Source organism: Amblyraja radiata, chromosome 4, assembly GCF_010909765.2.
Source record: "Amblyraja radiata isolate CabotCenter1 chromosome 4, sAmbRad1.1.pri, whole genome shotgun sequence".
NCBI lineage: Eukaryota > Metazoa > Chordata > Chondrichthyes > Rajiformes > Rajidae > Amblyraja > Amblyraja radiata.
The window spans coordinates 45,191,026-45,210,587 of NC_045959.1; the positions used below are offsets into that span (position 1 = coordinate 45,191,026).

Genomic DNA, 19,562 nt, shown 5'->3' on the forward strand with positions numbered 1-19,562 from the left:
CAAAACGGCTGGAGTAACTCAGCAGGTCAGGGAGCACCTTTGGAGCAAAGGAATAAGTAACGTTTTAGATTGAAACCAAAGCTGCTGAACAGAAATAGTCTAATGAAGAGCATTGTTATCATGTATTGAGGATTGAATTAATTGCTTTTTTGGATTGAGATAATTTAGCTCATTGTAAAGTAAAATTAAAATTATGAGCAATTTTGTCAAGGATGGATGTACTTGATTTTGAGAATATGCAGTGAATGTTGATCAGGCAGATTCCTGGGATGACAGGACTGTTTTATGAGGAGAGATTGGGTCAGTTAGGGGTATGTTCACTTGCGATCTGAGGACTGAGAGGAAATCTCAATGTCATAGGCAATTGGCAGTCAAGATGCAGGAAAGATGAGGGGTCACGCAAGATTCAAGATTCAAGAGAGTTTGTTGTCATGTGTCCCAGATAGGACAATGAAATTCTTGCTTTGCTTCAGCACAACAGAATATAGTAGGCATCAATAAAGAACAGATCAGTGTGTCCATATACCATTATATAAAGATATACACACATGAATAAATAAACAGATAAAGTGCAAATAAACAGATAATGGTCTATTAATGTTCAGAATTTTGTTTGAGTTGAGTTTAATAGCCTGATGGCTTGGGGAAGTAGCTATTTCTGAACCTGGACTTTGCAGTCTTCAGGCTCTTGTATCTTTTACCTGAAGGTAGCGGGGAGATGAGCGTGTGGCCAGGATGGTGTGGGTCCTTGATGATGCTGCCAGCTGTTTTGAGGCAGCAACCGCGGTAGATCCCCTCGATGGTAGGGAGGTCAGAGCCGATGATGGACTGGGCAGTGTTTACTACTTTTTGTAGTCTTTTCCGCTCCTGGGCACTCAAGTTGCCGAACCAAGCCACGATACAACCGGTCAGCATGCTCTCTACTGTGCACCTGTAGAGGTTAGAGAGAGTCCTCCTTGACATACCGACTCTCCGTAATCTTCTCAGGAAGTAGAGGCGCTGATGTGCTTTCTTTATAATTGCATCAGTGTTTTCGGACCGGGAGAGATCTTCAGAGATGTGCACGCCCAGGAATTTGAAGCTCTTGACCCTTTCCACCATCGACCCATTGATATAAACGGGACTGTGGGTCCCCATCCTACCCCTTCCAAAGTCCACAATCAGTTCCTTGGTTTTGCTGGTGTTGAGGGCCAGGTTATTGTGCTGGCACCATTTGGTCAATCGGTCGATCTCACTTCTATACTCTGACTCGTCCCCATCAGTGATACCTTCCACAACAGTGGTGTCGTCAGTGAACTTGATGATGGAGTTCACACTATGACCGGCTACGCAGTCATGAGTATTGAGTGAGTACAGCGGGGTGCTGAGCATGCAGCCTTGAGGTGCTCCCATGCTGATTGTTATCGAGGTTGTAGATATATAGGGCAAAACCTTTAGGACTGAGGAGATATTTCTTCACAAAGGATGATGGAATTATGGAATTCTACACCACATAAGATGAAATCCAAACCACTGCATGTATTTAAGAAAGATAGATTAGAAGGTACAGAAGATTTCAAGGGTTATGGGGAGAGAGTGGAAATATGATATTAAGATCTGATATTCACGCAAGATTTTGTGTTCAGCGGTGAAATGGGTATAATGAGCTATGTGGCCTATTTCTGATTCAAATGTTTAAGTTTCTTTGCATTCTGGACGGTCATAATTTGGCATGAAAATCTTAACTGAAGAGTTACACTGTTTATGTTTTATGGGGCATCGACCCGAAAAGTCCCCCATTCCTTCTCTCCAGAGATGCTGTCATCATTTTCAGTCTACCATCGACTTACTCTATGTGGAACTGCATTCAGAAATGAAGATCACCATTTACACTTTGCGTTAACTCAATATTTTGCAATAGTTTTTCGATCAATGCTAAAATTGTCGTTTTAAAACATTAGATCCATTTAAACGGTAAGATTCTTTGTGCAGAAGGTCTGCTCTTACTCACAGCACAGATACAAACTACTAATTATTCTGGAAATTATGCTGCTTTGCCATTCGGTCACTGACACTGTCCTGTCCAGAAAAAATGTAAGTACACATATACAAAATTAGTCATGAACTCATTAGTCATGAAGTCATTAATCATGAACTAAAAGCAAGACACAAATTATTTCCTTTAAGTTGGAACAAATATTTAAGCATTATATCAAGTTTAATTCCACAGATACTCACAAGGTCATAACTCTCTAAGGCAATAATTTTAAAAAAAACCACTATGTTGCAATAGGGTTTTGTTTAACAAATGTGAGAAAAATAATCTGAAGGGCATGAGAAGAAGAAGAAGTGTGTAAGAAGTAGCATGCCCGGGAAGATTTATTTAGTTATCGTTAGCATTTGATAACAATATTAGCCATGTAATGTTCACATTAATGATTAGTCATGTTTGTTGTCTAATTATCACATCTTCTGAAGTACCTCTGCTGATCTCCAACTTGACAGCATGAAAGAAGTAACATTGTCTGCCTAAAGTGTGAAAAGGACATTTGTTGTTGATCAAAAGCAGATTGAGTGACCTTAGTAATGTTAGAACACTGGTGTGCAAAATAATAGTCATGTGGGTATAGGTGACATTTTTAGCATCTTTCTTTACATTTAGTTAAAACTATTCTTCTCAAAATGTTCTTCAATACTCATCAGTATTTTTGTTCTTGAAGAGGAATTTGTGATAAAAAAGTTATAGAATAATATCCATTTGTTTTATTATTGCTGTGATAATTCTGCTATAGTTTCAATGGCTGCAGATTTCATACAGTAGCTATTATTTATACTGTCTTGGTGAATGTTTAATTTTATAATAAAGGATATTTTTTGTGTGTCTAATTGTTATCTTCTGGCATTGACTTTCTGATCTACCTCTTTACAAGACCAGAAAGTACACGGCATGCCTTTGACCTGGCTTGACCTTGATAGAAGAGGCATGCTTTTAAATACATTATTTTTTATAATGGGTAGGGTCACTGTGATTAAGTATGATCATTGACTAGTGATGGCTGATTAAGACTTTCTCCGAGCTTTGCATTTATCCTCTGACTGTGCATGAGTTACATGTTGGACTTGCACAAGGCGAGGGGAAAATTATCCCCTCAAGCTCATGTGTAAGAGAGTATCCATCTTACAAAATCACCGATGAAAGAGATCTTGAAATATAAATGTACAATTAAATTAAATTAAAAAGCAAATCCTGTACAATGCAGTATATTTTCAAATTGCAATATATTAAATTCCAATTGTAAGTTTCCAGGCGGTTACTACATCTAGGGTTTTTAATATGTAGTTGCAGTTTATAAATCAAATAAAAGTCAAGATATTAACAATGCAATTTCACATGGGAAATAAAGGTAATTTTGATAATGATCAATGTTTTCTTTCATTTGCAGCCCAGAAGGGAATTCTCCATCTCTCCCCTGATGTTTACCAAGAGATGGAAGCAAGTCGTAACAAGGCAGCTCCTACCATGAACTATTTGACACCTAAAGAAATAAATCAAGGATGTAGTTCATTCTTCAGCACTACAAGCAACACAGCAACTATTGCAAGGGAGCTTCTGTTGAATGGGACATCCCCAACTGCAGAAGCTATAAGTTTGAAAGGAAAAGCTCCAGCTTCCCCCTGTTCAGCAGTACAACCCTCTCAGCAACTAGAGTACTTAGCCAGAATCCAAGGTTTTCAGGTGGGGAAAGTGAAACTGCCGAACAGTTAATATTTTCACATTTTTAAAAATCGTATGGTATGTTAAACCATGCACATAACTTTCTGCATTCCCTTTTATTTTGCATTGAGGCAAGATACCTATGTGTCCAAATATGAAATATGTTTAATGTTAACTGGTTAAGATCAGGTTTATCAAACATAACCACCACGGCGACCATTATCCTGCTTACTTTTTCTTCCTCAGATCATCTTTCAGCAGAGATGGTAAGTTTCAAGAAGTTGAATTTGAGAGAGATATTGAAAATCAATGTAAATTCCTTAATGATATACTATGAATTTAAATGAAAATTGATTAAACTATAGGCAAATTCGTAAGATTTCAGGCAAGACAAAATTGGGAATCTTTCCAATCTTCAGCGATAGATGAAGGATTATTTGTGTTTTAGCTTATTTTTGATGAATAGCAGAACTTACTGCTTACATGACCATTGTATTAATCGTACAATAGAAACAAATGTTTAGTCTCATTTTTCTCTTTGCTCATGTGAAGACACAGATGTCGAATACATACCAATCCAGCAGCCCTTTGGTATCAAATCCAATGCGTTATTATTTTAAGCCAAACTATCAATGTCAGCAGGCTGTTCAATCATAGAGGCCATTGGAACCAAGCCTTATCTTTTCCTCACCCAACAGACAAACATATGTTCTTTCCAGCTGGAGCTTTCAGATTGTAGTTAGAGCAGGAATGTTAACTGATTCTTTTCGCCTTCCTATCCCAGGGTTTTTTTTAGGCCAATTGTTGCATTCCACCTGAGATAAGCTGACTCAGCACAGACCATAAATCAATCCAAATACAATTTGTTTCTGTGCCATGCTATTAAGGAGTGCAGACTTCTTATCCAAATAAGCCATCAAAAGAATTTTACAACCCAGCATTTACAATTATGCATGCAATTTATTTAGAGATTTTATACTGACAGACTATTAAAGCTTTGTTACTCCTTTTCCTCCAATTGGCCAAAATGTCTCAATAATCTTTAAACACAGTCCTACCAAGTTTCGAACTGTGAAGTAATATGATCAGAGATCAGTAAGGTTAATTGTAAAACAATTACATTTTTCCAGTAATATGAAAGCTGTTGAATGATGTGAATCATGTAATGTGTTAGTTCAGCACCAAAAGATCATGCTAAACAAAGAATGTTGATTTCTAGATTCTTAATTGTGTCATCAGTATGAACCTTCTTAAAGATCCGGCCTGCTGTCAATGTTCAAACTGGCATTCTAAATTTAAACTATATGGCAAACATAGAGACACAGTAACACTTTTTTTCTCGTTTTATCATTGTAAGCTATTTCTCTGGCTCAGTGAAACACTAGGTTGTCATGGTAAGAATTAATTTACAATGGCATATACAGTCAATTCTTAATTCAGAGTCGCGTAATTTGTACGGTCCATTTATTCAACTGCTATTTACTGCAAAATGCCTGTGTTTAAATAGTGGATCATGTACTCAAGCAATAACAATTAACAGGAGTAGATTACAAAAGTCTTGTTTAGTTTGTCATTGATTTACCATTTTGTTTCATATTGTCCTTAATTAGCAATGTTATGGTAAATTGCTGATTGACACGGCTTTTTTTCTCATTACTTACAAGATTGTGAGCTAAGTATTTAGCTTGATTAAAGCTTGGGCTCAGCCACCCAGATGTTGTAGTCAGCAGAAATAATGGCCTGGGAATTTGTTCTTACATTTAGCACATGATTGTAGACTTCCAGCATCTGCAAGGATAGGAAAAGCAATGGTGTGTCCTCTGAAGAATCATGCAGAGGCTGAATCAGGAAGTCTAGTAAAATACATTTAATGCAGTCAAATCATGTTGAGGATGAAACAAAGAAAGAAAAATTGAAAAGTTTTGACTTGCATTATATAATTATTTTAAATATTTAAAAGCAATTAAAGTTAGACAGTAAAGATGAAATAAGAGCTAGGGAGAATGGAGGGCTAGGAACAAAATTCCAGAACCTCAGTCAACATTAGCTGAAGGCAATGTTGCTAGCGATGAAGTGATTAAAATCGAGGATATTCAAGGCCAGAACTGCAGGAACACATTTAGCACAGAAAAGGGTTGGACATGATTACAAAGATGGGTATTTTCAAACAAGAATAAACGTTTTAAATTGAGATGTTTTTTTAAATGAGAACTACAGTGGGTTGGATGGGAGAGCCGTTGGCTGAACAGATTTGTGCAAATTGGGACAAAGGCCGAAGAGTTAAGGATGAGCTTTGCAAGAGATAAAATAAGCCAGAAGTCAATGCGTTGGAACAATCAAGTTCAATGGCTATTTGTTTACATTTGCAACTGGGACTATGATCCCCACTCGATAGAGAAAAGTCAGCAGTCCAATTTCCTGCTTCTGTCTACTGCATCTCTGGAAATGCATATGAAATGAAGAGGTGATTCAGGCAATGATCCACTGTATGGCAAAATTACCTGTTAATATCCACTAGGATACAACAGCAACTACTTTGTATGGAAGTTTCCAGCTGCAATATGTCGTTAATCTTGGCGACTGGAGATATAAATAGAAAGTCAGAGATGAAACAAATTTATTTATTTGCTGCAAACCTTTTTTTAATATAATGTTATCAAACAGTTGATGTTGTAGTCTATTGAGAATTGATTGCAGCAATGTTAAAAGAAAAAGCTTGTTTTATTCATTGTATGCACTTTGACAAAAAGGAAGATAAATAGTTTTGCATTCAATAATTTACCAAGGCTTTCTTGGTTACCATGAGTAGGAAAGAACTGCAGATGCTGGTTTAAATTGAAGGTAGACACAAAATGCTGCAGTAACTCAGCGAGACAAGCAGCATCTCTGGAGAGAAGGAATGGGTGACGTTTTGGGTCGAGACCCTTCTTCAGACTAATGGGTGACGTTTTAGGTCGAGACTTTTCTTCAAACTGTTACGATACAGTTGTGTATGGTTACCATACTGCCTAGCTGATAGAAAGCCAAATGACATCCTTTCAAATAGTACGTTATAACAAGGGAAAACAACAGAGAACAATAGGCAAGTGCTTATGTGAACTGATCATATAGATATTTAGGATTAACTGGTGCAAGCTACAGGAAGTTATTGGTTCTGATAAAAGATGTAAAATACTACATTTGAATAGAAAAGTACTGTCTTTGCCCGATTTCTTGAGTTTTGCAGGCCTCAGTGTTCTAAAATATGAAACGTGTTGGAATACCACCTTGTGGATTGCACTGAATAATCCTCAAGCTAAAGTTAACCCTTTTCTGCAAATGTTGTAGCTTGGGCAGTGATCAAATGAGAAGCACACTGATTTGCAATGAGTCTCTTGAAAATATGTAAGTGCCACAACAATGAATAAACTACAAAAAAGCTTCAGTAAAACACCAAACTTACTTTCTAATTCATTAGCATAGAAAAATAGAAAATAGGTGCAGGAGGAGGCCATTCGGCCCTTCGAGCCAGCACTGCCATTCATTGTGATCATGGCTGATTGTCCCCAATCAATAAACCGTGCCTGCCTTCTCCCCATATCCCTTGATTCCACTAGCCCCTAGAGCTCTATCTAACTCTCTCTTAAATCCATCCAGTGACTTGGCCTCCACTGCCCTCTGTGACAGGGAATTCCACAAATTCACAACTCTCTGGGTGAAAAAGTTTTTTCTCACCTCAGTCTTAAATGGCTTCCCCTTTATTTTAAGACTGTGGCCCCTGGTTCTGGACTCGCCCAACATTTGGGAACATTTTTCCTGCATCTAGCTTGTCCTTTTATAATTTTATATGTTTCTATAAGATGCCCCCTCATCCTTCTAAACTCCAGTGAATACAAGCCTAGTCTTTTCAATCTTTCCTCATATGGCAGTCCCGCCATCCCAGGGATCAATCTTGTGAACCTACGCTGCACTGCCTCAATCACAAGGATGTCCTTCCTCAAATTCGGAGACCAAAACTGGACACAATACTCCAGACGTGGTCTCACCAGAGCCCCATGGTACAGCAGAACATTTTTGTTTGAAAAAACAAGTAAGTATATTAAAATAACCAGTTGAGAATACATTGCTCACTGTCTGGGTGAAATGACAATTACTTGCATTTACGTGGCATCTTTACATTGGAGAAAAAATGTAGGATGCCAAGTAGTAGAAACAAGGATCAATGGCAAAACACAGGGCCAAAGAGAGACTCACCTTGATAGACCTTTGGTATACGGGTGACTTGGATTCAAGGCCAATATAAGGGATCTGGATTTCTTTCTAAAATTAATCATAATATTTTCAATTTAAATGGCTCTAAATCAAAACCCTTCTATCCTGTTTATTTTCTAGATGAATGAAAAGCTCTGGTTTGATCTCCTAACATAATTTTATATCTTGAAGATAAATGAACTCAATATTAAGTTTATATAAATTATGTATAACTCCAATTACAACAATCCATATAATTAATTATTTAATTAATTGGGAGTGGATAAAATGATTCATTGAAATAATTAATATGATTACAATATTAATTATATATAACTCCATATTAACTCAAGTGATTTTAGAAATAAATTTGCTGAAATAAGAAATTTTACAGTTTAGTGACTTTGGAGGCACAAGCATGATTGAGAAAAAAGTTCTAAGTGACCATGAGCCCCCCCCCCCCCAGTTGAACAGTCATCTTTCATTATCTTATGAACTACTATGTGGATAGTGACACCTTGCTTCAAGTACTTTTGTGTTCACAGTGCTTCTTGTTAGGGAAAATTGAGACTAAAATGAAGATCAATGTGAATAATGCCAATATGTTGATTTTATATACATTTATTCACCTGCCAACATTTGATTATGTAGATAAATTAAGGTAGTAATGTTTTCCTGGAAGCTTCACAGCAACTTTCCCAAACATAGTTTGATAACCGATATTATCAAACATAACCAACTATAGACCTTAAATTGCCACAGAATTTAATTGAAAAAGTAAGTGTTTAATGAGCATCCTAAAACATTGAGACTTTAGGCAGAATATTGCAGAATATAGACAATAGGTGCCGGAGTAGGCCATCCGGCCCTTCGAGCCAGCACCGCCATTCAATGTGATCATGGCTGATCATCCCCAATCAGTGCCCCGTCCCTGCCTTCTCCCCATATCCCCTGACTCCGCTATCTTTAAGAGCCCTATCTAGATCTCTCTTGAAAGTCTCCACCGCCCTTTGAGGCTGAGAATTCCACAGACTCACACCTCTCTAAAACTAAAACTCCTGACACCTGAAGTCATGGCAAAATTACAAATTAGTAGGCTGGAAATGTAAGAGCCCAAATGAGAAACTGAGACCATTAAAACTGAGGGATTGCATAATAAGTAGCCAGTAGATAAATGCAGAATGCTGGAGTAACTCAGTGGGACAGGCAGCATCTCTGGACAGAAGGAATGGGTGTCATTTCAGGTCAAGATCCTTCTGAGTTGTTAAGAGTGAGGATCAGCTCCACTAGGCAGAGGGGGGTGTTGGTGGAGGGAAATTGGCTGGTTCTGCAGTTGAGGACGAAACGGAGGGCTTTAAGGCCTTCCTAGTGGGGATGGAGGTGTAGAGGACTGAGCATCCATAGTAAAGATGAGGGAGTGGGGGCCTGGAAAAGGGAAGTCATTGAAGAGATGAAGGGCATGTGAGATGTCTTGGACATGGGTAGGGAGGGATTGGACTGGGGGAGAGGGGGGGAGAGATAGGATGGAGGCAGGGTATGTGTAAATGAATTCAGTGGGACAGGAGCAGGCGGAAACTATGGGTCTGCCAGGGCAGTTCTGCTATTGGATTTTGGGGAGAAGGTAAAACCGGGCCGTGCGGGGCTGGTGAATGATAAGGTTGGAGGCTGTGGAGGGCAGACAGCCGGAAGTGATGAAATAGGAAATGGTCTGTGAAATTATGGCCTGGTGCTCATCTGTGGGGTCATGGTCAAAGGATACGTAGGAGGAGGGTCTAAGTGCTGGCGCCTGGCCTCATCGCAGTAGGGTCTCGACCCAAAACATCACCCGTTCCTTCTGTCCAGAGATGCTGCCTGTCCTGCTGACTTACTCTACCATTTTGTGTCTATCTGGTTTTCACCAGCAGATGCTGGTGTAAACCAGCATCTGCAGTCCCTTCCTACACAGTAGGCTATATTGTTAAGTAAGCACAGAAGCACAGGATGGGGGAGTAGGACATGGGCAAGCTTGATACCTCAGGGCTTTGGAAAGCCTCAGGTTTATAGAAGGTGGAATGGGGGAATGTCAAGAACAAGTGCATTGGAATTTGGCACATTGGTGGTAACGTATATAACAGTAAATAAACTGAAATAATGACAGAGTTTGTAATGTTAGAGATCTCAATAGGTAGCCATAGTGGATGGCAGAAATAAATGGTACAAATTTATTTGTGCAATCAATGATAGTATGCCACTTGCAAATAATCTGGTTCATTTTCAGGCAGTTGCCTGGAAAAGGGATGGAGTCATTGCTAATTTACAGAATGTGTGGCAAATAATGAAGAAAATGAGTTCACTCTGCATCATTTAGTTGGCAGGAATTTCTAATCACTGATTATGGATAGCAGGCATGTATTCTGCCAGTTAAAAAAATTAAAACCAGAACATGGGGGGCAGCACAGTGGCACATCGGTAGAGTTGCTGCCTCACAGTGCCACAAACTCTGGCTCTATCCTGACTACGGGTGCTGTCTGTACGGAGTTTGTACGTTCTCCCTGTGATCACATGGGTTTTCTCCTGGCGCTCTGGCTTCCTCTCACATTCCAAAGACGTACAAGTTTGTAGGTAAATTGGCTTCTGAAAATTGTCTCTAGTGTGTAGAATGTAAAGATGACTGAGGAAAAGAAAAGTTGGGACTGTGAGATATGGAACATTGCAGTTGTTGGAAATCTGAAATAAAAAAGTATAACCCAGTAAATCATCTGCAACTGTAGTGAAAAAAGCTCTTCACTTTACAGGTTCTGACATAAAGTGAGAAGGTTGATTATTCAAAGTTGTTGAATTCAGGTGTGAGGTGTTGCACTTTGGTATGTCAAACCAGCACAGTAAACGGTAGAGCCCTGGATAGTGTTGGAGAACACCGAGATCTAGGAGAACAGGTGCATGGTTCCCTGCAAGTGCCTGTTCAGATGAACTGTGTAGTGAAGAAGGTGGTTGGCATATTTGCCTTCATTGAGAAGCATATTGAGAAAAAAGGTGTGACATCAGGATACAGCTGTAGAAATCATTGACTAGTACTGTATGTAGTTCTGGTCATCCAACTATAGGAAGGGTGTGTGTAGGCAGGAACTGCAAATGTGCAGGAAAGAACCTCAGATGCTGGTTTAAATTGAAGGTAGACACAAAATGCTCAGCAGAACAGGTAGCGTAGAAGGAATGGGTGACGTTTCGGGTCGAGAACCTTCTTCAGATCATTAAGTTTTAAAGGGTGCAAAGCATATTCACCAGGATGTTGCCTGGACTTGCGAGCTTGAGTTTGTAGGGAGAGGCTGGATAGATTGGGTCATTTTTCTCCGGCGCACAGGAGGCTGAGGGTTGTCCTAAATAAAGTGTACAAAATCAGGTGGTGCACGGATAAAGTGAACGCTCACGATCTTTTTCTCAGAGTAGAAAACTAGAGGGAACAGGCTTAAGGTGAGAGGGAAGAAATTTATGAGGGACCTTGGGCAACTATTTCACTCAGAGGGTGGTCCATATCTGGAATGAGCTGCCAGAGGAAGCAATAGTAGTGGATACAATTATAACTGTCAAAAGACATTTGGACAGATATATGGTTAGGAATATGTGCCAAATGTGGGCAAACGGGACTCATCCTGAATGTCAACTTGGTTGGGCCTGTTTCCATGATGTGTACCTTTGTGACTCAATATTGAGACGGTAATGTGCCTGGATGGAAGGAGTGATGTTGTTCCTCAAGCTTATGCTGGGCATTGTTGGAACAGTATAACCAGCCAAATGTGGAGAGATCAAAGTGAACGTATTATCTTTTAATGAAGATTCCTGGCTCAGAATTATTCTATATCGATACCATATGAAATTCCGCCTTTCAATAGACAATAGACAATAGGTGCAGGAGTAGGCCATTTGGCCCTTCTAGCCAGCACCGCCATTCACTGTGATCATGGCTGATCATCCATAATCAGTATCCCGTTCCTGCCTTCTCCCCAGGGTGGTGAAGCCTCGCGACGGCGACGTTGCCTCACGGGTCGACCCGTGGTCGATGAGAGCGTGGAGAACCACCGTGAGGAGGGAGGGGAAGAACAATGGACAAGGGGGGGGGGACAAAGGACAATGGGGACCCGGCGAGGGAGAACTGCTGTGGTGGGGGGGGGGGGGTGGTGGGGGGGGGGGACACAAGGGGGAGCCGGCGTGCTTTATAACTTTGTCTGCGCCGTAGATGGCTGCTATCTGTATACATTGTGTATGCAAGCAAAGAATCTCCTTGTGCTTAGTCACATGTGACAATAAAGTATTCCTATTCCTATCCGTTGACTCCGCTAACTTTAAGAGCTCTATCCAACTTGAAAGCATCCAGAGAATTGGCCTCCACTGCCTTCTGAGGCATAGAATTCCACAGATTCACAACTCTGTGTGAAAAAAGTACTTCCTCATCTCTGTTCTAAATGGCTTACTCCTTATTCTTAAACTGCGGTCCCTGATTCTGGACTCCCCCAATATTGGGAACATGTTTCCTTCCTCCAGCGTGTCCAATCCCTTAATAATCTTATATGTTTCAATAAGATTCCCTCTCAGCCTTCTCAATTCCAGTGTATACGAGCACAGTCGCGCCATTCTTTCAACATATGACAGTCCCGCTATCTCGGGAATTAACCCCGCGAACTTACTCTGCACTCCCTCAATAACAAGAATGTCAATCCTTAAATTTGGAGACCAAAACTGCACACAATACTCCAGGTGTGGTCTCACCAGGGCCCTGTACAATTGCAGAAGTACCTCTTTGCTCCTATACTCAGCTCAACATGCCTGCTGTACCTGCATGCTTACTTTCAATGACTGATGAACAAGGACCCCCAGATCTCGCTGTACTTCCCTTTTTCCCAACTTGACACCATTCAGATAATAATCTGCTTTCCTATTTTTGCCACCAAAGTGGATAACCTCACATTTATCCACATTAAACTGCAACTGCCATGCATCTGCCCACTCACCCAACCTGTTCATGTCACCCTGCATCATCATAGCATCCTCCTCACAGTTCACACTGCCACCCAGCTTTGTGTCATCTGCAAATTTGCTAATGTTACTTTGAATCCCTTCATCTAAATCATTAATGTATATTGTAAATAGCTGCGGCCCCAGCACCGGGCCTTGCGGTACCCCACTAGTCACTGCCTGCCATTCTGTTAATCCCCACTCTTTGTTTCCTGTCTGCCAACCAATTTTCTATCCATGTAAGTACCCTACCCCCAATACCATGTGCTCTAATTTTGCCCACTAATCTCCTATGCGGGACCTTATCAAATGTTTTTTGAAAGTCCAGATACACTACATCCACTGGCTCTCCCTTGTCCATTTTCCTAGTTACATTCCAGAAAATTAGTCAAGCATGATTCCCCTTTGTAAATCCATGCTGACTCGGACCGATCCTGCTACTGCTATCCAAATGTGCCGCTATTTCATCTTTTATAATTGACTCCAGCATCTTCCCTACCACCGATGTCAGGCTAACTAGTCTATAATTCCCTGTTTTCTCTCTCCCGCCTTTATTAAAAAGTGGGATAACATTAGCTGCCCTCCAATCCACAGGAACTGATCCTGAATCTATAGAACATTGGAAAATGATCACCAATGCATCCACGATTCCTAGAGCCACTTCCTTAAGTACACTGGGATGCAGACCATCAGGCCCATGGGATTTATCAGCCTTCAGTCCCATCAGTCTACCCAACAACATTTCCTGCCGAATGTGAATTTCCTTCAGTTCCTCCGTCACCCTAGATCCTCTGGCCATTAGTACATCAGGAAGATTGTTTGTGTCTTCCTTCGTGAAGACGGATCCAAAGTACCTTTTCAACTCGTCTGCCATTTCCTTGTTCCCCATAATAAATTCACCCTTTTCAGTCTTCAAGGGTCCTACTTTGGTTTTTAACTCTTTTTTTTCTCTTCACATACCTAAAGAAGCTTTTACTATCCTCCTTCATATTCTTGGCTAGCTTACCTTCGTACCTCATCTTTTCTCCCCGTATTGCCCTTTTAGTTATCTTCTGGTGCTCTTTAAAAGTTTCCCACTACTCTGGCTTCCCGCACATCTTTGCTATGTTATACTTCTTCTCTTTTATTTTTATACTGTCCCTGACTTCCCTAGTCAGCCACGGTCGCCCCTTACTCCCCTTGGAATCTTTCTTCCTCTTTGGAATGAACTGATCGTGCACCTTCTGTGTTATTCCCAGAAATACCTGCCATTGTTATTCCACTGTCATCCCTGCTTGGGTATCTCCTCCCTCATGGCTCCATAATCCCCTTTGTTCAACTTTAGTACTGACACTTCAGATTTTCCCTTCTCCCTCTCAAATTGTAGATTATATTATGGTCACTACCTCCATATGGTCACTACCTCCATATGTCTCCTTTAGCTCGAGTTCCCTTATCAAATCCGGTTCATTACACAACACTAAATCCAGAATTGCCTTCTCCCTGGTGGGCTCCAGTACAAGCTGTTCTAAGAATCCATCACGGAGGCACTCCACAAACTCCCTTTCTTGGGGTCCAGTACCAACCTGATTTTCCCAGTCTACTTGCATGTTGAAATCTCCCATAACAACTGTGGCATTACCTTTACCACATACCAATTTTAACTCTTGATTCAACTTGCACCCTATATCCAGGCTACTGTTTGGGGGCCTATAGATAACTACCATTAAGTTTTTACCCTTACAATTCAAAGGTATCAAAGGTATTTTATTAGTCACATTCACATACACCTAGGTGTAGTGAAGTGAAATGCTTTTTGCCATTTTGCAGCACACAAAAAAAGAATACAGACATAACACCAATGAGAGTCTTAAACACATAGAACATCCCCCCACAATGGCTCCCACCATGAGGGAAGGCACAAAGTCCAGTCCCCAACCCCAGTTCACCCATAGTTGGGCCCATTGAGGCCTCCACAGTTGCCTCTACGGAGGCCCGATGTTCCTGGCCGTTCTCGCCGGGTGATGTTGCTCCGACGTCGGGAGAGTCCTCCCAGCGGCCTGGGAACCCTGGAACGGCCGCTTCCGCACTGGAGGCCGCGGCTTCCGAAGCCGACAAGGCCGCGCCGGTTGGAGCTCCTCAGTTCCTCAGTTCTATCCATATTGACTCCACATCTCCTGATTCTATGTCATTCGCAGGAGTCTAAATTTCATTCCTCACCAACAGAGCTACCCCACCCCCTCTGCCCACCTGTCTGTCTTTTCGATAGGACGTATACCCTTGAATATTCAGTTTTCCAGCCCTGGCCCTCTGGCAGCCATGTCTCTGTAATTCCCACAACATCATACTTGCCAATTTCTAACTGAGTCTCAACCTCGTCCACTTTATTTCTTATACTTTGTGCATTCATATACAACACTTTGACTTCGGTATTCACCTCTCCTCTCCCCTCTCACTATTGCCCAGACCTTACTCTCTTATCTCTTCACAAACTTTCCTTCCCATTAATTCGAGAGTCTTTTGTAACTTTTCCTGTCCTCACTTCCCCTTTAACTCCATCTTTATACTCCCAATTTGTCAATCCCTCTCCCCCACTATTTAGTTTAAACCCACACGTGTAGCCCTAGCAATCCTGCCTGCCAGAACGTTGGCCCCCTCCAGTTAAGGTGCAACCCGTTCCTTTTTTACAGGTTACACCTGCCCAGAAGAGATCCCAGTGGTCTATAACCCTTGCTCCCTGCACCAACCCCCCAGCCACATATTCGGATCCCCATCTCCCTGTTCCTGCCTTCACGAACACGAGGTACTGGAAGCAATCCAGAGATAACCACCCTAGAAGTCCTGCTTTTCAGTCTTCTTCCTAACTCTCTAAACTCGCGTTGCAGAACCTCCTTCCTCTTCTTCTCGACGTCGTTTGTGCCCACGTGCACAACTACTGCCGGCTGTTCACCTTCCCTTTCGAGGATGTTCTGAAGTTGGTTCATGATATCTTGAACTCTGGCACCAGGGAGGCAACAGACCATCCTTGAGTCTCGCCTGCCGCCACAGAATCTCCAGTCCGCACCTCGGACAATGGAGTCACCCACCACTGTAGCTCTGCCTGATGTCGATCTCGCCAGTCGAGTCTCATCGCTAGGATTGGAGCCACCGACCTGACCGCCGCTCGGACTGGAAACGTCTTCTGCCGTGACAGCGCCCAACTTTTCATTATTGGATTCACATTCTGGATTCACTCATGATTACATGTACGGTATGTTCATGCAGTTCATTGTTTTTTTAACTCTGTTCTCTTCGTACTCTACTATCTATGCTTAATGTTGTGCATTGATACTTCCACGCTCTTGACCCTCTCCAATCGCATCTACATTCTCTTACCTCAATGTAAACGTGGTACATTGTAATCATGGTACATTTCATACTCCACTGCTTTTTCCTTTGAAATGTTGCTTTCTTTTTCTATCCCGCCCCCACTCTGACCTCTGACCTCTGACCTCTCCCTCTCCCTCTCCCTCTCCCTCTCCCTCTCCCTCTCCCTCTCCTTCTCCCCCTCCCCCTCTCCCTCTCCCTCCCCCTCCCCCTCCCCCTCCCCCTCCCCCTCCCCCTCCCTCTCTCTCCCTCTCCCTCTCCCCCCCCCTCCCTCCCCCTCCCCCTCTCCCTATCCCTCTCCCTCCCCCTCCCCCTCCCCCTCTCCCTCTCCCTCTCCCTCTCCCTCTCCCTCCCCCTCTCCCACCCTCTCTCCTCCCTCTCCCTCTCCCTCTCCCTCTCCCTCTCCCTCTCCCTCTCCCTCTCCCTCTCCCTCTCCCTGCAGTCTTCTACATCTCACAGGTCTGGCATTGATTTATTTTTCCATCTCTTGAGTCTTCATTCATTTCTTACCATTTGCATTGCCTCCAGGCAGATAAGTTGCAATTAACAAGTCCAAAACACTCTCATTTGCTGGCCCCAGCACTTGAATCGTTCAGTTTTGGTTGGCCCTTTGTTCTCTCCCCACCTCCCCCCTTCTTTGCACCTCAAGGAAAGCGTATCTTCAAACTTCTGATGAAAGCTCATCAACGTGAAATGTGGTTGAATTTTTTTCTCCTTAGATGCCACCTGACTATTGGTGTAATTCTCGCATTTTTTTGTATTTTATGTGCTTTTTTTCTTTTTTGCTTCAATTTTGATGACTGCCAATCTAAAGACTTTGAAAAGATCAAGAAGGATTATTTTGAAGTTGTGATGAGAGTTTTTGGCGTGAACGTATGACAACTACTTTCAGATGATTCTGGCAAAAAGCAGTGAGAAAATGGAGACAATCAAGAGAGGTCTTTTGGGAACCTGCAAAGAGTAGCCATTATTGGCAATTGTCTGACAACTGGATAGATAAAAATAGATCCATCCAGCCTCATGGATCATGTACAGATCTATGCAGCTGGATGACAGTGAAGGGGATTTGGAGGAAGGATCAATTGGTTGAATTGTGATCATTGCGAGTGTTTTTTTAAACAGTTAATGCAGATCTAGCAGATGTATAGAACATGATCTTTATTAAATACACATGTTGCTCTTGTATGTGGATGTCTTCTGCAGATCTGGAATTTTGTAATCCCTGCAGAATGTGACTGAAGTCTTACATCCAGTTGTTTCCAACTAGATTAAATTGTACACTGCACTCCTAGTTATGCCTGCACGATGATTTCTGAATTATTACCAGAAATTTTCATTGTCACAGAAATGCGTTTATGGAAAAAAAGTACCATTTGTAGTTTTTTTTTTGTTTAGAATGTTTTGAAGCTTACAATGTTTTGATGGTTTTGTATGAAAAATTCTGCCCTGGACTTTTTTCTCCTGCTTATATCAACAATAGTATTTTAATGTTGTTTTACATTGATTATTTTATTTCCAGAGAGTAACAATGATCTTACTGACACCAGTAGTTTGGGCAATTTGATATGCTTTCCAAGAATTTCCTGTCTGTTTCTTGAGCATCTGCATTTGTGTGAGCTGCTGCAAAAGGAATTTTGTTCAATTAATTTTCTTCTTGGCTTGTGCATTGGAATGTGATTATCTTCTACATCATATCCTCCTGAGGAATAATACGTCCCATGTAGCCATTAATTGTTGTGTATAATACTTCAGAAATAATCTCTATTTTTTTTTACCACCTTATTAATATAAACATGTTTTCCCTCCTGTTCTTTGATTCCTTATAATGTTATTGGCCTTGCAAACTTGTAAAGTGCTTTTCCCTATGGCACAACATTAAGAAATACTCAATGTGCATCAATAACATAAAGTTAGGCATGGTGATCACCATCTTATGAGCAAACAACTGCTTGTGTTTGTGCTGAATATTACTGGTTTATTTAACTCAATATTTTTGACATTGATTTTAATTGAGTAGATTAGCTGTGAATATTTATTGTCTCTTTATCAAATGCAGGCTTAACTGGCAGTCTGGCTCAGTACTAATATAGCTCTGAGAAATTGTAATTTCTGGATCAAAAATGAATAACAAAACTTAAGCACTATACACATAGATTCTGCATTCCCAGGACCTTTGTTCTCATCAGCAGTATAAACTGCAATGGCTTGGCCTTTGTTTCACTAATTAATTATACGGACTCACTGCTGAACACAATGTGCACCGGTGGTTGCTTTCTGCATTGCCGCACTCAAGAAATGGGACGTACTTGCAACTGCATGCAAGTTTAAAGTGGAAATGCACACAGTGTTCTTAAAAATGAAATGTATTAATAAAGATGGACACAAAATGCTGGAGTAACTCAGCGGGTCAGGCAACATCTCTGGAGAAAAAGGATGGGACACTTTCGGGTCAGGTCGAGACACTTTTTGGGTCCCGACCCGAAACGTCACCCATCCTTTTTCTCCAGAGATACTGCTTGCCCTGCTGAGTTACTCCAGCACTTTGTGTCCATCTTTGATATACCAGCATCTGCAGTTCCTTTCTACACAAAAATAAAGTATTCAATTCAATTCAATTCAATGTATTAAGTAAGCATAACAATAACATAACTTAGACACTCCTCCAGAATGACTTGTTTCCACTTTGTGGATTCTAAAATGGCTCATAAGACCAACGTGAGAGCCACAGACATTTCCACTGATGGGGTAGGAGGTGTGTGACATTGTGAGTGTGCTGGAAGTTTTTAAGATGATGTGCTTTTTCCACTGCATATGCACAGTTATTGTGTGGTCCACATTTTCCAGGATCTAGCTACGAACCGTTATTGGCAGGGAACAACATGGTCCAGCTGGGGTAGATTCCTGGATGATTCTTATCTTGCAGATGTTGAATATAAAACCAATCCTCTTGTATGCTTTGGTTTGTAAGTCGACGTTGGTTTTGAGCTTGGCTGTCAAGTGTGTGCGAATGCCAGCACTGGAGTGTGCACAATGGAGGTTCAGGTGACCTTGGTTCTGGACTGCAGTGGCTGTCGCATGAGCAATCCTGCCATTAGTTCTGGAGATTACCTCCATTCCTGCAGGAAATTGACAATGAAGTGCAATTCTGCATTGTGAAAGAAAGAAAAGTAATGGGACAAGGATGCATCCTTCACTGAAAGTGGCTATGCTGTAATCTGATTCGTTCATGTAAAGCTTGCGTTGCCATGAATGATCAAGCGTTAGATGGATACACGTTTCTGTGGGCAGCTAAATTTGAGGGGAA

The 19,562-nt window shown here is 41.4% G+C and overlaps 1 protein-coding gene across 5 annotated transcripts in view; it reads left to right on the forward strand.

Annotated features, from left to right (window-relative positions):
• The window catches only part of stau2 (staufen double-stranded RNA binding protein 2), a 369,378-nt gene that overhangs the window by 218,102 nt on the left and 131,714 nt on the right, over nucleotides 1-19,562 (forward strand). For all 5 annotated transcript variants that reach the window (XM_033019292.1, XM_033019293.1, XM_033019294.1 and 2 more), the window contains exon 12: nucleotides 3,423-3,715. In XM_033019292.1, the coding sequence (XP_032875183.1) occupies nucleotides 3,423-3,715 (293 nt within the window). The remainder of the gene's footprint in view (nucleotides 1-3,422; nucleotides 3,716-19,562) is intronic.